Genomic DNA, 15,334 nt, shown 5'->3' with positions numbered 1-15,334 from the left:
GATCTGCGCCTAGTACTTTCGAAGTTTTGTCAGTCTGGCTTCGATTGAAGCGAGTGTTTAAACCTTACATTTGTAACTCGAAGCTGTTTTACGGAGATTTGGAGGGGGGCAGTGTTGATGTTCCAATCTTTGGAACAGGTTGATACGCATACGCATCGCATTGGTGCGTTTGGATATGGAAACTTCAAACGCGTCATTTGTGGCGGCGCGCACGATAGCTCACTCCAAGTTAAGGCCCTGTTTAGTTTAGATTGAAGACCAAAATTTTTTGGTATCACATCAGATACGTCGGTAGGATGTCGTGAGAGGTTTTTAGAAACTAATAAAAAACAAATTACATACCTCGTTAGGAAACTGCAAGACAAATCTATTAAGTATAATTAATCTGTCATTAGCACATGTGGGGTTACTGTAGCACTTTAAGGCTAATCATGGAGTAACTAGGCTTAAAAGATTCGTCTCGTGATTTTTAACCAAACTGTGTAATTAGTTTATTTTTATGTATATATATATATTTAATGTTCTACGCATATGTTCAAAGATTCGATGAGATAGATAAAAAAAATTAAGTGGAAAACTAAACAGGGCCTAAGTTAGAACGTCTAGACGTGGAAATTTCGCTCTAATAAACGTATGTATGACGGGTCCGCTCCCATCCGTCATCTAGTTGAATTTGAAAACGTAAATGTTGATAGTGGTTGAATTTAAAACTAAGGCCTTGTTTAGTTCACCTCGAAATCTAAAAAGTTTTCAAGATTTGCTGTCACATCAAATCTTGGGGCACATGCATGAAACATTAAATATAGACAAAAACAAAAACTAATCACACAGTTTGACTGTAAATCGTGAGACGAATCTTTTAACCCTAGTTAGTCTATGATTGAACAATATTTACCATAAACAAACGAAAGTGCTACAGTAGCGAAATCCAAAAAATTTCCGTATCTAAACAAGGGTGTAAGTATTTGCGGTAAGGCAACCGAAGTGGGCTACTACACCGATGCACCCAATAGTCAGCTGCTGCTATCAAGGCTGGCATGACTCTGGGCTTTTTTAGGTGGTGATTTTTTTTTAGTTTTAGCTACTATTATTTAACCATTATTGTTTAATCATGGATTAATTAGGTTTAAAAAAATTCATAAATTATCAGTGGATTATGCAATTATTTAATTTTTTATTTATATTAAATGTTTATACATGTGCCGCAAAATTTAATGTGATACGGAATTTTGAAAACTGGACATTGAACAGCACATCAACAGGTATGCACGATGTCAACACCTTTGATCATTTCAGCAACAACAAAGTCGCGCTTAGAACGCAGGTGTCAAGCTTTTGTATGAGGTGCCTTTTCAAAAGGAAGAAATAAATAACAAAAAAATTGTATAAGGTATCAGGAAATTGAATTCACGGTGCTGTACTACTGTTGAGTGCGACTTCTCTATGTAGGATAGGAGAAAAATGGCGGGGCGTGGCTACTTCGCACCAATGTGGCGTTGGTGGCTTTTTCGCCAACCAACTCTGATGACAGTGTCTACAAAACTTAAGTGTCGTGCAGGTGTTAGGGGTGAGTGGGTGACCTGCAGAGGCTGCTATGATGATCTCAGGAGTCAGGAGAGGAGAGACGATGGTCCACGAGAGAGAGAGCACGTCTTCCTCGTTTGGTTAATAAGACATTGTAGAAGTTTGGTTAATACAGTAAGACATTGTAAAAAGTACTGTGGATTAATTTGTTGAGAAATAAAAACACTGTTAAATGATTGGCAGATTCGGCTGGTAAGTCCGAGCGATATTTTTTAAAGACTTATTAAACAATATTTTCTCTTATAACAAATGATTGGCAGATTCGACTGGTATAAGCATCAGCTTTTTTAGCCTAATATACTTTTGATACATTGTATTATTGAATAAATACTTATATTGGTGCAAACATGTACAGTGTCACCTAGTATTAGGCTGCTTTCACTCCACTCGTGCTTGAAGCCGCCGCTGCTACTGAGCAGACTACAGTATCACATGGTATTTCTCTTTCTCTCGTTCCTCGCCACCGTGTCGTCCTGAAAAAATCTGTGGGGGAGGTCCACGATCATGAGAAAAAGGATCGATGCTTGCTGATTGCAAGTTGCTATCAACGTGGACATAGGCCATGTTTAGTTCGCAAAAAATTTCAAGATTTCCCGTCACATCGAATCTTTGGTCGCATGTATAGAGCATTAAATATAGACAAAAATAAAAACTAACTGCACAGTTTACCTGTAATTTGTGAGATAAATCTTTTGAGTCTAATTACTCCGTGATTGGACAATATTTGTCAAATAAAAACGAAATGCTATAGTAGCCAAAAACAAAAATTTTTGCGAACTAAACAATGCCCTAGTTGATTGATGGCCTATGCGAGTACGAATATGGCCTTGTTTAGTTCCAAAAAATGAAAAGATTGTGGTACTGTAGCACTTTTGTTTGTTTGTGACAAATATTATCCAATCATGGACTAACTAGGATCAAAAGATTCGTCTCGTGATTTACAGCTAAATTGTGTATTTAGTTTTTATTTTTATTTATATTAATGTTTTATGCATATGCCACAAGATTCGATGTGACGGGGAATCTTGAAAACTTTTTGGTTTTCAGGGTAAAGTAAACAAGGCCTATGTGTGCTTCGTGGCCAAGCCTTCTACTGTTCACGGCGGAATTAAAGTTTATATACTGTAGTATTCCTTCGTTCTAAAATACGGTAGTGTAGTTGTCTAGTAATATTTATAGCAAAAACGATTTCTCTTTAGTTTGTGAAAAATTTTGGGTTTCGCTACTGTAGCACTTTCGGCTTTATTTAACAATTATTATTCAATTATAGACTAACTAGGTTTAAAAGATTTTCTCGCAAATTACAGATAAACTGTGTAATTAGTTATCTTTTTTATCTATATGCATGTGTCGCAAGATTCGATGTGACGAGAAATCTTGAAAAATTTTGGAAACTGAACAAGGTCTTAACACCAGAGGAATACGCACCGAGTCAAGCACAGTGTAGCAGTTTTCTTCGAGAAAACGAAGAATGAAACAAAATGGAGCATGTGGTAGTGGACTATAAGTAGAGGAGTATTTTAGGACTTGTGGTTCAGTGGTAGGACTGATGCCCATATTATACACGCGTGTATGTGTGTTGATGCAAATCTTAGGCCTCGTTTACTTCGCAAAAAATTTAGTTTTTAGCTACTGTATCATTTTCGTTTTTATTTGACAAACATTGTCCAATCATGGAGTAACTAGGCTCAAAAGATTCATCTCATAAATTACAGGTAAATTGTGCAATTAGTTTTTATTTTCATCTATATTTAGTGCTCCATACATGTGACCAAAGATTCGATGTGACAGAGAATCTTGAAAATTTTTGCGAACTAAACAAGGCCTTATTGTACCCTCTGTTCTAGTTCTAGTAATATGAGGAATTTTATGATAAGGGCATGTTGTTCACTGATTTATTGTGAGAGTAAAATATTGTACAGCTAAAAAGACAAACGAAAGGGCTCAAGATTACTTTTAATCATACAGTAGTTGAGTACAGTAGTTGAGTAGTATGCCGAGCGCCCAGGAGACGCCGTCGCCGCCGCTCTTTTGCTTCTCGCCGTCGTAAGTCTGTGTTGATGCTACCTGAAAATCGTATGCTCATGACGGCAAGCATGAGTATGGCAGAGTGCGGAGCCTTTTCATGTCAAGGACGACGACGAACGGATACAATGCACACGCGTACGAGGGAAGGCGATGGATCGATGGCCGGAACGATGGGTCGATGGATGCTGATGGACCAAAAAAATGACCAATGGCGACCGTGGCAAATATGTCTACAGGATTCACATTTAATTTTGTTTACGATTCACCGTTTGGTTCATCAGTTGACTTGACATGATTGCCATCCGCCGTCCGCGAGTGAATCGGTTTAATTAGGCCTTGTTTAGTTGCTAAAGTTTTTTGAAAAACGTTATTATAGCATTTTCGTTTGTATTTGACAAATATTGTCAAATCATAGAGTAACTAGGCTCATAAGATTCGTCTCGCAAATTATGGGTAAAAACTATACAATTAGTTTTTGTTTTCATCTATATTTAATGTTTCATGCTTTTGTCGCAAGATTCGATGTGACGGAAAATCTTGAAAAGTTTTTAGTTTTGAGGGTGAACTAAACAAGGCCTTGTTCTCCGACGTGTTCTGCAAAGTCGACTTAGGCCTTGTTTCGTTCACCCAAAAAAAACTAAAATCTTTTCAAGATTCTATGTCACGTCGAATCTTGCGGCATATGTATGGAGTATTAAATATAGGCCTTGTTCAGTTCACAACAATTTTTGCCTTAGGGTACTGTAGCACTTTCGTTTGTATTTGACAAATATTATCCAATCATGAACTAATTAGGCTCAAAAGATTCGTCTCACAAATTACAGATAAACTATGTAATTAGTTTTTATTTTCGTTTATATTTAATGCTTCATGCATACGCCGTAAGATTCGATGTGACGGGAAATCTTAAAAATTTTTCACATCTTTTTGAGAACTAAACAAGACCATAGACGAAAACAAAAACTAATTACACAGTTTGTTTGTAAATTATGAGATGAATCTTTTGAGTCTAGTTAGTCTATGATTAGATAATGTTTATCAAATAAAAACAAAAATACTATAGTACCGAAATCTAAAATTTTTTCGGAACTTAACAAGGCCTTAAAAAAAAAGTTGCCGTGCAAGGATGTGTTGGCAGGTGATGGGCAAAATAACAAATTAGGCCAATGAACATAGTCCGCAATGTAAACACAAAGTAGGCATGTCGCATTTTCACGGTTAGTTATTCAATCAATTTTTCCTTTGTTTAGTTTTGCTTTTTGAGAGATTAAAAAACAACAAGAGGCTGGATCTGTAATAAGAATTTGTTTTGTGCAAATTAAAACTCTTGCCTCTGCATTAGGTCTAAAGAGTTTCTTATGATCACCAATGGCAATACGAGCGAAAACCTGCTTCGCATTAGGTCTAAATAGTTTATTATGGTTTTATTGAACTAAATAAAGACTATTCCATGGGATGATGATTAGTATCTTCTTTGTCGCCGAATCTTATGTATCAAACAGGTCTCTAGTGTATGTGCCGCTCTAGGCATTTTACCGGTGGTCTACATGTTGCTTATGTTTTTGCATGGGTGATGTAATTAGGGGATAAACAAGTTTCCTGTTTGCACGTGTGTGTGTGACTAACTCAATGGATTGCAATTCGTGGTGACTGGGCTTTTCACGGCGCCGGTACATGCGGAGCTAGATTAAGGCCTTGTTTGGTTCCACCATCTAACTTTTAGCTAGCTAAATTTTAGTCACTTTAGTAGCTAAAGTTTCCAACACATTGACTAAAATGAGTTAAAATAGTTTAGGCCTTGTTTAGTTTCGAAATTTTTTTGGTTTTCGGTACTGTAGCACTTTCATTTTTATTTGACAATTATTGTCCAATCATGGACTAACTAGACTCAAAAGATTTATTTCGCGATTTACATGTAAACTGTGCAATTAATTTTTATTTTCATCCATATTTAGTGTTTTATGCATGTGTCGCAAGATTCGATGTGATGAGAATCTTGAAAAGTTTTTTGTTTTTTTGGATGAACTAAACATAACCTTAGTTCCATAGTCATCCAAAAGTAGCTAAAATAATTTTAACTAGCTAAAATTTAGAAGGGGAACCAAACAGGCCTAATTGTCCCTTATCATCTTCGGCGATGAGATGGTCAATGTTTTTTCAACGTGTTCGATATGCCCTAAAAAGTTCCCACGGTGTCGGATCATGTGGTCTTTTCGAGTTTAGGTGCTTGTCGTTAAGGATGATCGGAGAGTTATGCTCCGATGGCTACCAGAAGTATTATTGGGTTGCAACGGTTTGGAATTAGATAGTCTTCAATATTATTTAGTGGTGAAGATTTTTATTAGTGGACTTAGCGTATACTATGTTTTGCGTCCAGAGTTTCACATTTAAACATGGTGTAATCAATTACGCTACTTATCAATAGAGGCCTTGTTTAGTTCAAAAAAATTAGCAAAATTTTTCAGATTCCCCGTCACATCGAATCTTTAGACGTATGCATGAAGTATTAAATATAGACGAAAATAAAAACTAATTACACAGTTTGGTCGGAATTGACGAGACGAATCTTTTGAACCTAGTTAGTCTATGATTGGACAATATTTGTCAAATACAAACGAAATTGGTACTATTCACATTTTGCAAAATATTTTGGAACTAAACAAGGCCAGAATCTTTTTTTCCTTAAAAAACACCTATGCCTTGTTTAGTTCACCCCGAAATCCAAAAACTTTTCAAGATTCTCCGTCACATCGAATCTTGCGGCACATGCATGAAGCATTAAATATAGACGAAAACAAAAACTAATTACACAATTTGTCTGTAAATCGCGAGACGAATCTTTTGATCTTAGTTAGTTTATGATTAGATAATATTTGTCAAATAAAAACAAAAATGCTACAGTAGCAAAATCCGAAATGTTTTCGGAACTAAACAAGGCCCTACTATATGAGAGAGTAGCCAAAAGAGTCAGAATTCAGAAGCGAGCGATCCCTGAATCAGGCCTTGTTTAGTTCCCAAAAAATTTTGCAAAATTTTTCAGATTTTCCGTCCCATCGAATCTTTAGACGCATGCATGGAGTATTAAATATAGACGAAAATAAAAACTAATTGCATAGTTTGGTCGAAATTGATGGGACGGATCTTTTGAGCCTAGTTAATCCATGATTGGACAATATTTTTCACAAACAAACAAAAATGCTACAGTACATGTTTTGCAAAATATTTTGGAATTAAACAAGGGCTCAGAAACATTTTCGTTTCCGCCCATCGATTCTGGGCCGTGTATACACGAGTTACGGCAACCCGTACGCCACGAAAGGTATGCGCTGCCTTCCCCGCCACGCTTACCCGAGCCGAGCACGACGAGCCACCTCGACCAATGGCAGCACCGTGAATAACCCCGACCTCCAGCTCCGCTTACCCTAGGCCACCCCTGACCTCTATCGCTAACCCTCAGCACCGCCCCAGCAGCCCCGTGACACGCAACCCTACCTACCTCCCCGTTCTGCCCCTCGCCCCCACCCATGGCGACGCCAGCCGCCGCGCCGGCCCCACCAAACCCTAACCCTGTCCCCGACGACCCGCCGCTGCAGCAGCAGCACGAGGAGGAGGAGGAAGAGTCGCCGGAGCCAGAGCCGGAGACGGCGCCGACGTCCCTCACCACCTCGATCGACCCCACCCCTTCCGGCGGCGAGGAGAGCGAGAGCGATGACTCCTCGTCCGTCTCCTCGGCGCCCTCCTCAGCCCCCGCTCCCGCCCCCGCAGCGGCGGCGGCCGCGGCGCCTTCGCCCGCTGCCAAGGACCTCCTCCACATCTCCTTCAACCAGGACTACGGCTGCTTCGCGGCGGGCACCAAGTCGGGCTTCCGCATCTACAACTGCGACCCCTTCCGCGAGATCTTCCGCCGGGACCTTGCCGCCGTGGGCGACGGCGCTACCGGCGCCGGCGTCGGCGGCGGTGCCGGGGGAGGGGGTATCGGCGTCGTCGAGATGCTGTTCCGCTGCAACATACTCGCGCTCGTCGGCGGCGGCGATAATCCCCACTACCCGCCTAACAAGGTCATGATCTGGGACGACCACCAGAGCCGCTGCATCGGGGAGCTCTCCTTCCGCTCCCCCGTACGAGGCGTCCGGCTCCGGCGCGACCGCATCATCGTGGTACTCGAGAACAAAATCTTCGTCTACAACTTCGCGGACCTTAAGCTCGTGCACCAGATCGAGACGGCGCCCAACCCCAAGGGCCTCTGCGCTGTGTCGCAGCAGCCCGGGTCTATCGTGCTTGTTTGCCCCGGTGCCCAGAAGGGGCAGATTAGGGTGGAACACTATGGGGCAAGGAAGACCAAGTTTATTAATGCACACACTTCCCGTGTCGCGTGCTTCGCGTTGTCGCAGGATGGGAGGCTCATTGCAACTGCTAGCACCAAGGGAACACTTGTTAGAATCTACAACGCAGCTGAAGGCAATCTCCTGCAGGAAGTAAGCTTTCTTTCACACACTCGTAGTTGTATTGTATAGACCCAAGTTCTGTTGGGTGACGTTACAACTGATAAAAACTGATTTTGTCGAGTAAATTGGTGAAAACATGTCTTTAAGCAGCTGCTGAATGGGAGCTTAGAATAGCCGTATGCTGCAATTAAACGTATTACTTTTTGATGAGGATCGTATAGCGCCAGACTGCCAGCTCACAGGATTCCTTTCTTACTGGTCATTGAGTAGTAACCGCAGTCTTCTACACTAGTTTGAAAACCTCTGATCAGCTGCTGGATGGGAAACTATAATAGTTCTATGCGACCACATGTGCTGCTTGCTACCATCGTATAGGACCAGTGCACATTGTTTCCTTTTGAAGTAGGCCTTGTTTAGTTTCCAAATTTTTTTGGTTTGGGGCACTGTAGCACTTTCTTTTGTTTGTGGCAAATATTGTCTAATTATGGACCAACTAGGCTCAAAAGATTCATGTCGCGATTTACAGGCAAACTGTGTAATTAGTTTTTGTTTTTAACTATATTTAATGTTTCATGCATGTGCCGCAAGATTCGATGTGACGGAGAATCTTGAAAAGTTTTTGGTTTTTTGGTGTGATTAAATAGCAACTTCGTACTTTCTAGTATAAGTGGTTGTACATGTTGACTCTAGGCTTTTTGTCTGGGGTATTAATAGAAACAGGACATAGCCTTTTCTGATCTTGACCAAACATCAAGCAATCACAGTTTCATTGATGTTACATGCCTTAGTTCATTTGTAAATTGAAGTTATTTAGGAGTGTGTAACAGATTGCATACTGTTAACTTTTGCAATGAAACTCAACAAGGGCCTGTGAAAATGTCTGAGTTTGTGCTTATTTGAAATTGATAAACAGCTTGAGCGTTATAACGCACTGGCTGAATATTTATACTCGAATTTACGCCTCACAAAATTATTGCTCTGTAACAACAGTTATGCTACAAAGTTTCTGACTTTGTGTTACAAGTATTTCTTGATGCTAGAAAAGTTCAGAAAGATTGCAGTTGCCTTTGTAAGCTATCAAAATTTGGTAGTAGGTTCAAATGTTTTTAGCTGTTTCTTTTTTTATTACTAGGCTTGGTTCCTGTAAAAGTAAATGAACACAGCAGGCAGTCACACCCTCCTTCACTCAGGCAGTCACATCCTCCTCTACTCCTACTCAACAACTGTTGTACAACATGAATTTCTATCTGAACGAATTGGATGTTTCAACTTCAGATTTGAAACTTTGACATGAAATTCTGCAATTTTTATTTTCTTAAAGGTTTGTTTTTCAATGGAAAATCTCACAAAGTTTCTATTTGAAAATCGCACTATTATCTCTTTATTTTGAGAAGACCTAGGTGATTCCATCTTCCCAAATCATACTACGACAGCAATGTTGGTGACGACTGATGAGACTGGTAGCAAAGAGCCAAAGACCATGGTATCGGTAATTGGTGTAGTTGAGGAATGAGGATCCCAGTGAGGTAATGGACCCTGCCAGGATTTTTATTATCATCTTTGTGGCAGCCTGGCAGGGTAGGATGTGGCATTGATGATCCTGGCAAAGTGGCAATTTGTTAGTGTGCAGGGCAAGCACAAAGCTGTGTCTGTAGCACAGTAAGGTGTTTTTTTAGAGAGAACTGTATTGTGGCATCTGGGGCTGTGTTTCACAATGGGTTGAACTATTTGAGAAAAAAAGTGATGCATGTAAAATAGTAGAGTCATGAGTATTAGTGCTCTTAGTGAGATCCATTCCGAATCCTCACGAGGGGTGCCCTTAGTGATTTAAAGGAGTGACCTGACTTCTACCTGTTTTTTTGTAATATATCTAGATTTGAACAAAAATTTTAAACTTGTACTGTGAGGTGCTTCTGAGTTCTGATTCTGACTGATCTCGATCAAGTTTCCTACTTATGGATCTCTATCTATGTGGTACCTATTACCAACCTTTGTTACTCATTGATATCTACGTTCTTTTGGGTTTGCTTTTGCGCCCAAGCTTTTGACAAATGCATTACGTGAGGAAGTCTTAACATTACAGTACCTTTTTACTGAGGATACGGTTACTAATTATGTCTGCTTTCTTCTGTTGTAGGTAAGGAGAGGTGCTGATAGAGCAGAAATATATAGCTTGGCTTTCTCGAATAATTTGCAGTATTTGTCTGTCTCGAGCGATAAAGGAACAATACATGTGTTCAATTTAAAGATAAATGTGGGATCGACTGCAAATGATAAGCCTATGCCTGCTCCAGATCCTGAAGTTCCCCATATAAGCCCCCCTCTTTCATTCATTAAGGGTAAGTTCCCTATCTATCCATTTGAATGACTTGAGTCGGGATACCTGATGTTTGGGGGAAGTTCCCTTTTCTGGTTGACATTTATAGGCTTGAAAAGTTTTGTTTCAAAATATACTAGCTTATTATTAGTTGTGATTTGTCTTTGGGAGTTAGTTTTCCTAAATGTGCACATTGTACTTCGGGAGTTATTTGTTGGACAATAAACATTAAAAGGCTTAGTATATGTTACATTTTCCATTCTAATATTTCTAAATCGTTACAAGACATAGAGCATTTTCCTTGATCTCTTATTTTGATTTGATCGTGTCCTTTTATATTTGAGTATCATTGATATACTCCCTCTGATTTTTTACATGGTGCATTAGGTTTGTCCTAAGTCAAACATGTCTAACTTCTATTACCGTCATTTTTTTAAAAAAAATCAGGTAGTTTCACATGAAAATTATATATTATGCAAGTATATCATAGTGAATTGTAAAACATAATCTTATGTTGTTAACCTATACACATTTTTTTTTAAAAAAAGAATTGATTGTCAAAGTTAGAAATGTTCGACTTAGGATGAAGCTAATACGACATGTAAAAAACCTAGAGGGAGTATTGTCTTGCTGGAGGCATAGAAGCGAACACTCTGCATCTGGTCTGATCTTGCTGATTTCCTTGTTTTTATCCCTCTTTTTTTTCTTTTTCTTTTTTGAAAAAAGCCGTATGCTTCAAGTGGTTTCTGTTTTGGTGTTTTTTACATGGTACCTGGACGTGCCCTGAGTAGTGGAAATTCAGTCTTTGGTTTATACTCTAGTAATTTATGCTAGTTACACAGGATGAGACCATCTGCCAATGAAAGCAGCTCGCTGCTGTTTTTGGTTGCCTTTTTTAATCAGGCTTGTATTGACATGTTTACTTTCATCAATGGCAGGTGTGTTGCCGAAATATTTCCATTCTGAGTGGTCAGTAGCTCAATTCAGGCTACATGAGGGTGAGCAGTATATTGTTGCATTTGGACATGAGAAGAATACTGTGGCAGTTGTTGGTATGGATGGAAGGTGAGAACATGAAATAGAACATTCACTCTGTACAACTATAAGTGCGGTAGATGAATCTATCTATATATTTGAATCTAAATATTTGTTCTTTTTTGTGCATGGCTTTGCAGCTTCTACAGATGCCAATTTGACCCAGTTAACGGAGGAGAAATGCTGCAGCTGGAGTGCTACAATTTCCTAAAACCATCGGATCAACCGTAGCAACATACTGTAATCATCATCATGACTGCTCCCCCTGTACCAAGGATTGTACAGTATCTTTGTGGGCCCTCGGTGACCCGAGGGCAAAGCAAGAGATAATAATATTTTTATTTGTAAATATATCTCTGATGTACTATGTTCTGCGGAAGGGCTAAAACACCCATTTGCAGACGAACGTAATAGAATGCATCGTTATTTATTTATGAATAAATAAAATAGCCTAGCAATGTTTTACTCATTTGATGAATAGCGTTGCACGTTCTGCCTGTTTTTTTCTTTAATTATTATTCTGCTCATACGATAACTATCTGTGTTGTTGATTGATTGCGATGTTTGCTGTATGATCTTTTAGGATAAATAATGTTTAATCTCATTTGATGATTAGTTAGAGTAATGGTGACTACGTTGTTGCCCAGTTGCTTGTCTCCGCTGTTCAGCTGGACAGCTGGTGAATATATGAAATTAGCGCAACAAGTAATCGGCCTATGAAAGATGAACCTGCGCGTATATTGTATACATATGGCTAAAAAATCAAGGAAGGAACACGTGTTATATATGGCTGGGGCCAAGCAAAACAAAAGGATACCTGATCCATTTGCACCGACAAGAGACGTTTCAACGACCAGAAACGATGAATCAGGCCAGCCTGCAGGGATCCTGCCGTTTCCATGTGCGAAAGCATCCGCGGCATCCGCAGCCGCCTTCCCAACGACCCCGATGCAATCCAGTTCCTTCCTCGGGCACACGCGGCTCGTCGCTTCTCCACACGTCCGCCATTTTTTTTTTCTCTCTGGACACCGTCATAGTGCCCGTAACGCCTTGTACATGTCATAATCGTTCATCGCGTTAAAAAAAAATCCCCATCCATTTTATTATTACGGTGATGGTGGTGCAATTAAAATCCCCATCTCCATTTTCCCCGGCGAGTGAATGGCGCGCCTCGCTGGCCGCTGGCCCCGCCCACCTCCTCACTCGTCGTCTTCTTCTTCATCAACTGCTATAAAGAACGGGAGGGCACGGGCAAGGCAACTCCAACTCCTATCCAATCGCAGTGTGGACGCGTGAGAGAGAGAGAGAGAGAGAGACTCACTGACCGGCGACCGACTTGGGGAAGGAAGCAGCAGCAAAGGATGGCGCCGCTGAAGCTGTACGGGATGCCGCTGTCGCCCAACGTGGTGCGCGTGGCCACCGTGCTCAACGAGAAGGGCCTCGAATTCGAGATCATCCCCGTCGACCTCACCACCGGCGCCCACAAGCAGCCCGACTTCCTCGCCCTCAACGTCCGTCTCTCCTCCCCCTTCCTGCTTCCGTTCCGCTACTAGTTTTGCTTTATGTGCGTGCCTCATCATCTTGCTTCTTCTTCTTCTTGTTCTTGTTCCAAACAGCCCTTCGGCCAGATCCCGGCTCTCGTCGACGGAGACGAAGTCCTCTACGGTAAACTCCCCATTCACCCACTCTGTTTTTTACTGACATAATAATTCCTGGTACCGGTTAATTATGATTATGAATCGAATAACGAGATCCAGATCTAGGAACAGTATCTTTTTGTTTTTCCTCCCCATTTTTAAATATTGAACATTATCCCTGTTGAGTGTTGACCACTTGGATTTCGTCTGGAGAACCTGGCTTATTTTACCTTGAACTTGATGGATGGATGCCCATGTCAAATCTAGTCACTAAATCCTGCTGCTGAACTAGCTGATCTATTCACCTCACCTGACCGCGCGCACATTTCACCGCAGAGTCCCGTGCCATCAACCGGTACATCGCGACCAAGTACGCGTCGTCGGGCGCGGCGCTGCTCCCGGCGACGGCGTCGGCGAAGCTCGAGGTGTGGCTGGAGGTGGAGTCGCACCACTTCTACCCGAACGCGTCGCCGCTGGTGTTCCAGCTCCTCTTCAGGCCGCTCTTCGGCGGCGCCCCGGACCCATTGGTGGTGGACAAGCACGCGCACGAGCTCGCCAAGGTGCTCGACGTCTACGAGGCGCACCTCGCCAGCAACAAGTACCTCGCCGGCGACGAGTTCACGCTCGCCGACGCCAACCACGCGTCCTACCTGCTCTACCTCACCAAGACCCCCAAGGCTGGGCTCGTCAACGACCGCCCCCATGTTAAGGCGTGGTGGGAGGAGATCGCCAAGCGCCCCGCGTTCCAGAAGACCGTCGCCGCCATCCCATTCCCACCGCCGCCCTCCTCCGCTTGAGTTGACCTTTCGCTGGGTCGTCGCCGGTCACGGACGCGTCCGAGTTGAATAAAAACGGCCTCCTTGCTTGTTGCTGCGCCGTTGTGTGAATCAAATCCAAATAATATTGTAGTTGTTTCCATGTGTGTTCATCTCACTGCTGTCTCGGCTTGGTTGTGTAAAGAGCACGGTGGGGGTGTGGACACGATGTGTAGAACCTTTTTTTTTTTTTATCCTTGGATGTTTCTATTAGCCAGTTGCTTAATATTATCATCCGAATTTAGTGTTTTTTTCTATCAATAAATCTACTATGACTTATTAGGCAAACGAATAAAGATTGATCGGCCGGTTAAACGCTAGCTCTTGAGTCTTGCCAGCCAACTCCGGCGACGGTAATCGATGACCGGCCGGTCTTCAGCCTTCTTGCTCCGCGCCTTTGTTGGATACACCACGCAATGAATAATGGATGGTTCTTTGGCCAACGGATATTTGTGGCATTTGTGGTGCTGCCGATGTTTATTTGCGGTTGATTGAAAACTGTAAATTAAAGTTGCTAAAATCTAATGAAATTTCTTATATTTAATATATTGAACAATGCCTTGTTATACCTTAATATATATTGAACAAGAACGCGGGTGGCTTTAGGTAAACTCACAAAATTATGGGCAGATACTTATTGTATAAAGTTAGGTCTTAGGTAGGATCCTATGCACTCATTCAGTGATAGACTGGTAGGCGACATGTTCGTCAAGAGGCGTCTCGCAAAAAGAAAACTCATTTCTGTAGAATTAAATAGCAAGTATAAAACCTCAATGGCTACCCTTGCAAACTGAAATGCTGCAGGCTGTCCATAGCCTGTGTAGTCTAGCTCGCTAACGCCTTTTTTATCACACACCTCGTTCTTACTTCGTACAATGTTTTCTACCCACCGTAGGGTGATTTGTGTTTTGTGTGCCTCTCTGTTTTATGGCTCGAAGCCTTGCTGTCGCCACCTATGGAGTGTGTAAATCATCTTTTTTTCCTCTTAGTGCCACACGTGCATCGGCACGTTTTTCAAAATTAAAATAAAAATTGATACTAGAGATCTGAATTCTGATATCACATATAGTAGAGGCCGGCTAAGACATCAAAAGGGGATCATATGTCCAGACAGTGTCTACTATTCTTCTATAAATTACATGGGATTTAGATATCTAGAAAAATAATTGAGGAAACAGACGAGGAAACTAAAGATATAATTTCGTTCAAAGTTCAAACATAACAGCTAGCTAGCTTATCCTATCTACACTTGCAACAATCCGCTCCGGGCTGCTGCAGGTGAACCGCAGTTTCCGCGCTCGAGTCGCCAATTCATGACGCCGTGCGCAGTACTAGTGCCTACTATCTTCAGAAGTCTTCCACGCTAGAGCGAACACCGAACTCGTCGACCTAAGAAGCTTCGCGAGCTATACAGAGTGATGTGGCCAAACGAGAGGGGAGAGTATATGGTACAAGATTCGTCTCTTAAAAGAT

General features: G+C 41.5%; 2 protein-coding genes across 2 annotated transcripts; both read left to right on the top strand.

The window, feature by feature from the left end:
• On the top strand, nucleotides 6,955-11,880 carry LOC8063624 (autophagy-related protein 18a). Its single transcript, XM_002458998.2, has 4 exons — nucleotides 6,955-8,087; nucleotides 10,195-10,396; nucleotides 11,313-11,439; nucleotides 11,550-11,880. Exons 1-4 carry the CDS (start codon nucleotides 7,137-7,139, stop codon nucleotides 11,638-11,640), a joined length of 1,371 nt encoding a protein of 456 aa, XP_002459043.1. The 5' UTR covers nucleotides 6,955-7,136; the 3' UTR covers nucleotides 11,641-11,880.
• LOC110433553 (glutathione S-transferase 3-like) lies at nucleotides 12,570-14,126 on the top strand. The gene is made up of 3 exons (XM_021455931.1): nucleotides 12,570-12,920; nucleotides 13,026-13,074; nucleotides 13,383-14,126. The coding sequence occupies exons 1-3, from the start codon at nucleotides 12,771-12,773 to the stop codon at nucleotides 13,841-13,843; spliced, it is 660 nt and encodes a 219-aa protein (XP_021311606.1). The 5' UTR covers nucleotides 12,570-12,770; the 3' UTR covers nucleotides 13,844-14,126.

Source organism: Sorghum bicolor, chromosome 3 (assembly GCF_000003195.3).
Source record: "Sorghum bicolor cultivar BTx623 chromosome 3, Sorghum_bicolor_NCBIv3, whole genome shotgun sequence".
NCBI lineage: Eukaryota > Viridiplantae > Streptophyta > Magnoliopsida > Poales > Poaceae > Sorghum > Sorghum bicolor.
This window is presented reverse-complemented; position numbering and strand designations above follow the sequence as displayed.

Bases quoted from the DNA above. Each gene is read 5' to 3' on its own strand.
- LOC8063624 (XM_002458998.2), top strand. From the start codon at position 7,137: ATGGCGACGCCAGCCGCCGCGCCGGCCCCACCAAACCCTAACCCTGTC. The intron at 8,088-10,194 runs GTAAGCTTTCTT...CTTCTGTTGTAG, and splicing joins AAGGCAATCTCCTGCAGGAA to GTAAGGAGAGGTGCTGATAG. The intron at 10,397-11,312 runs GTAAGTTCCCTA...CATCAATGGCAG, and splicing joins CCCTCTTTCATTCATTAAGG to GTGTGTTGCCGAAATATTTC.
- LOC110433553 (XM_021455931.1), top strand. From the start codon at position 12,771: ATGGCGCCGCTGAAGCTGTACGGGATGCCGCTGTCGCCCAACGTGGTG. The intron at 12,921-13,025 runs GTCCGTCTCTCC...TGTTCCAAACAG, and splicing joins CCGACTTCCTCGCCCTCAAC to CCCTTCGGCCAGATCCCGGC. The intron at 13,075-13,382 runs GTAAACTCCCCA...ATTTCACCGCAG, and splicing joins CGGAGACGAAGTCCTCTACG to AGTCCCGTGCCATCAACCGG.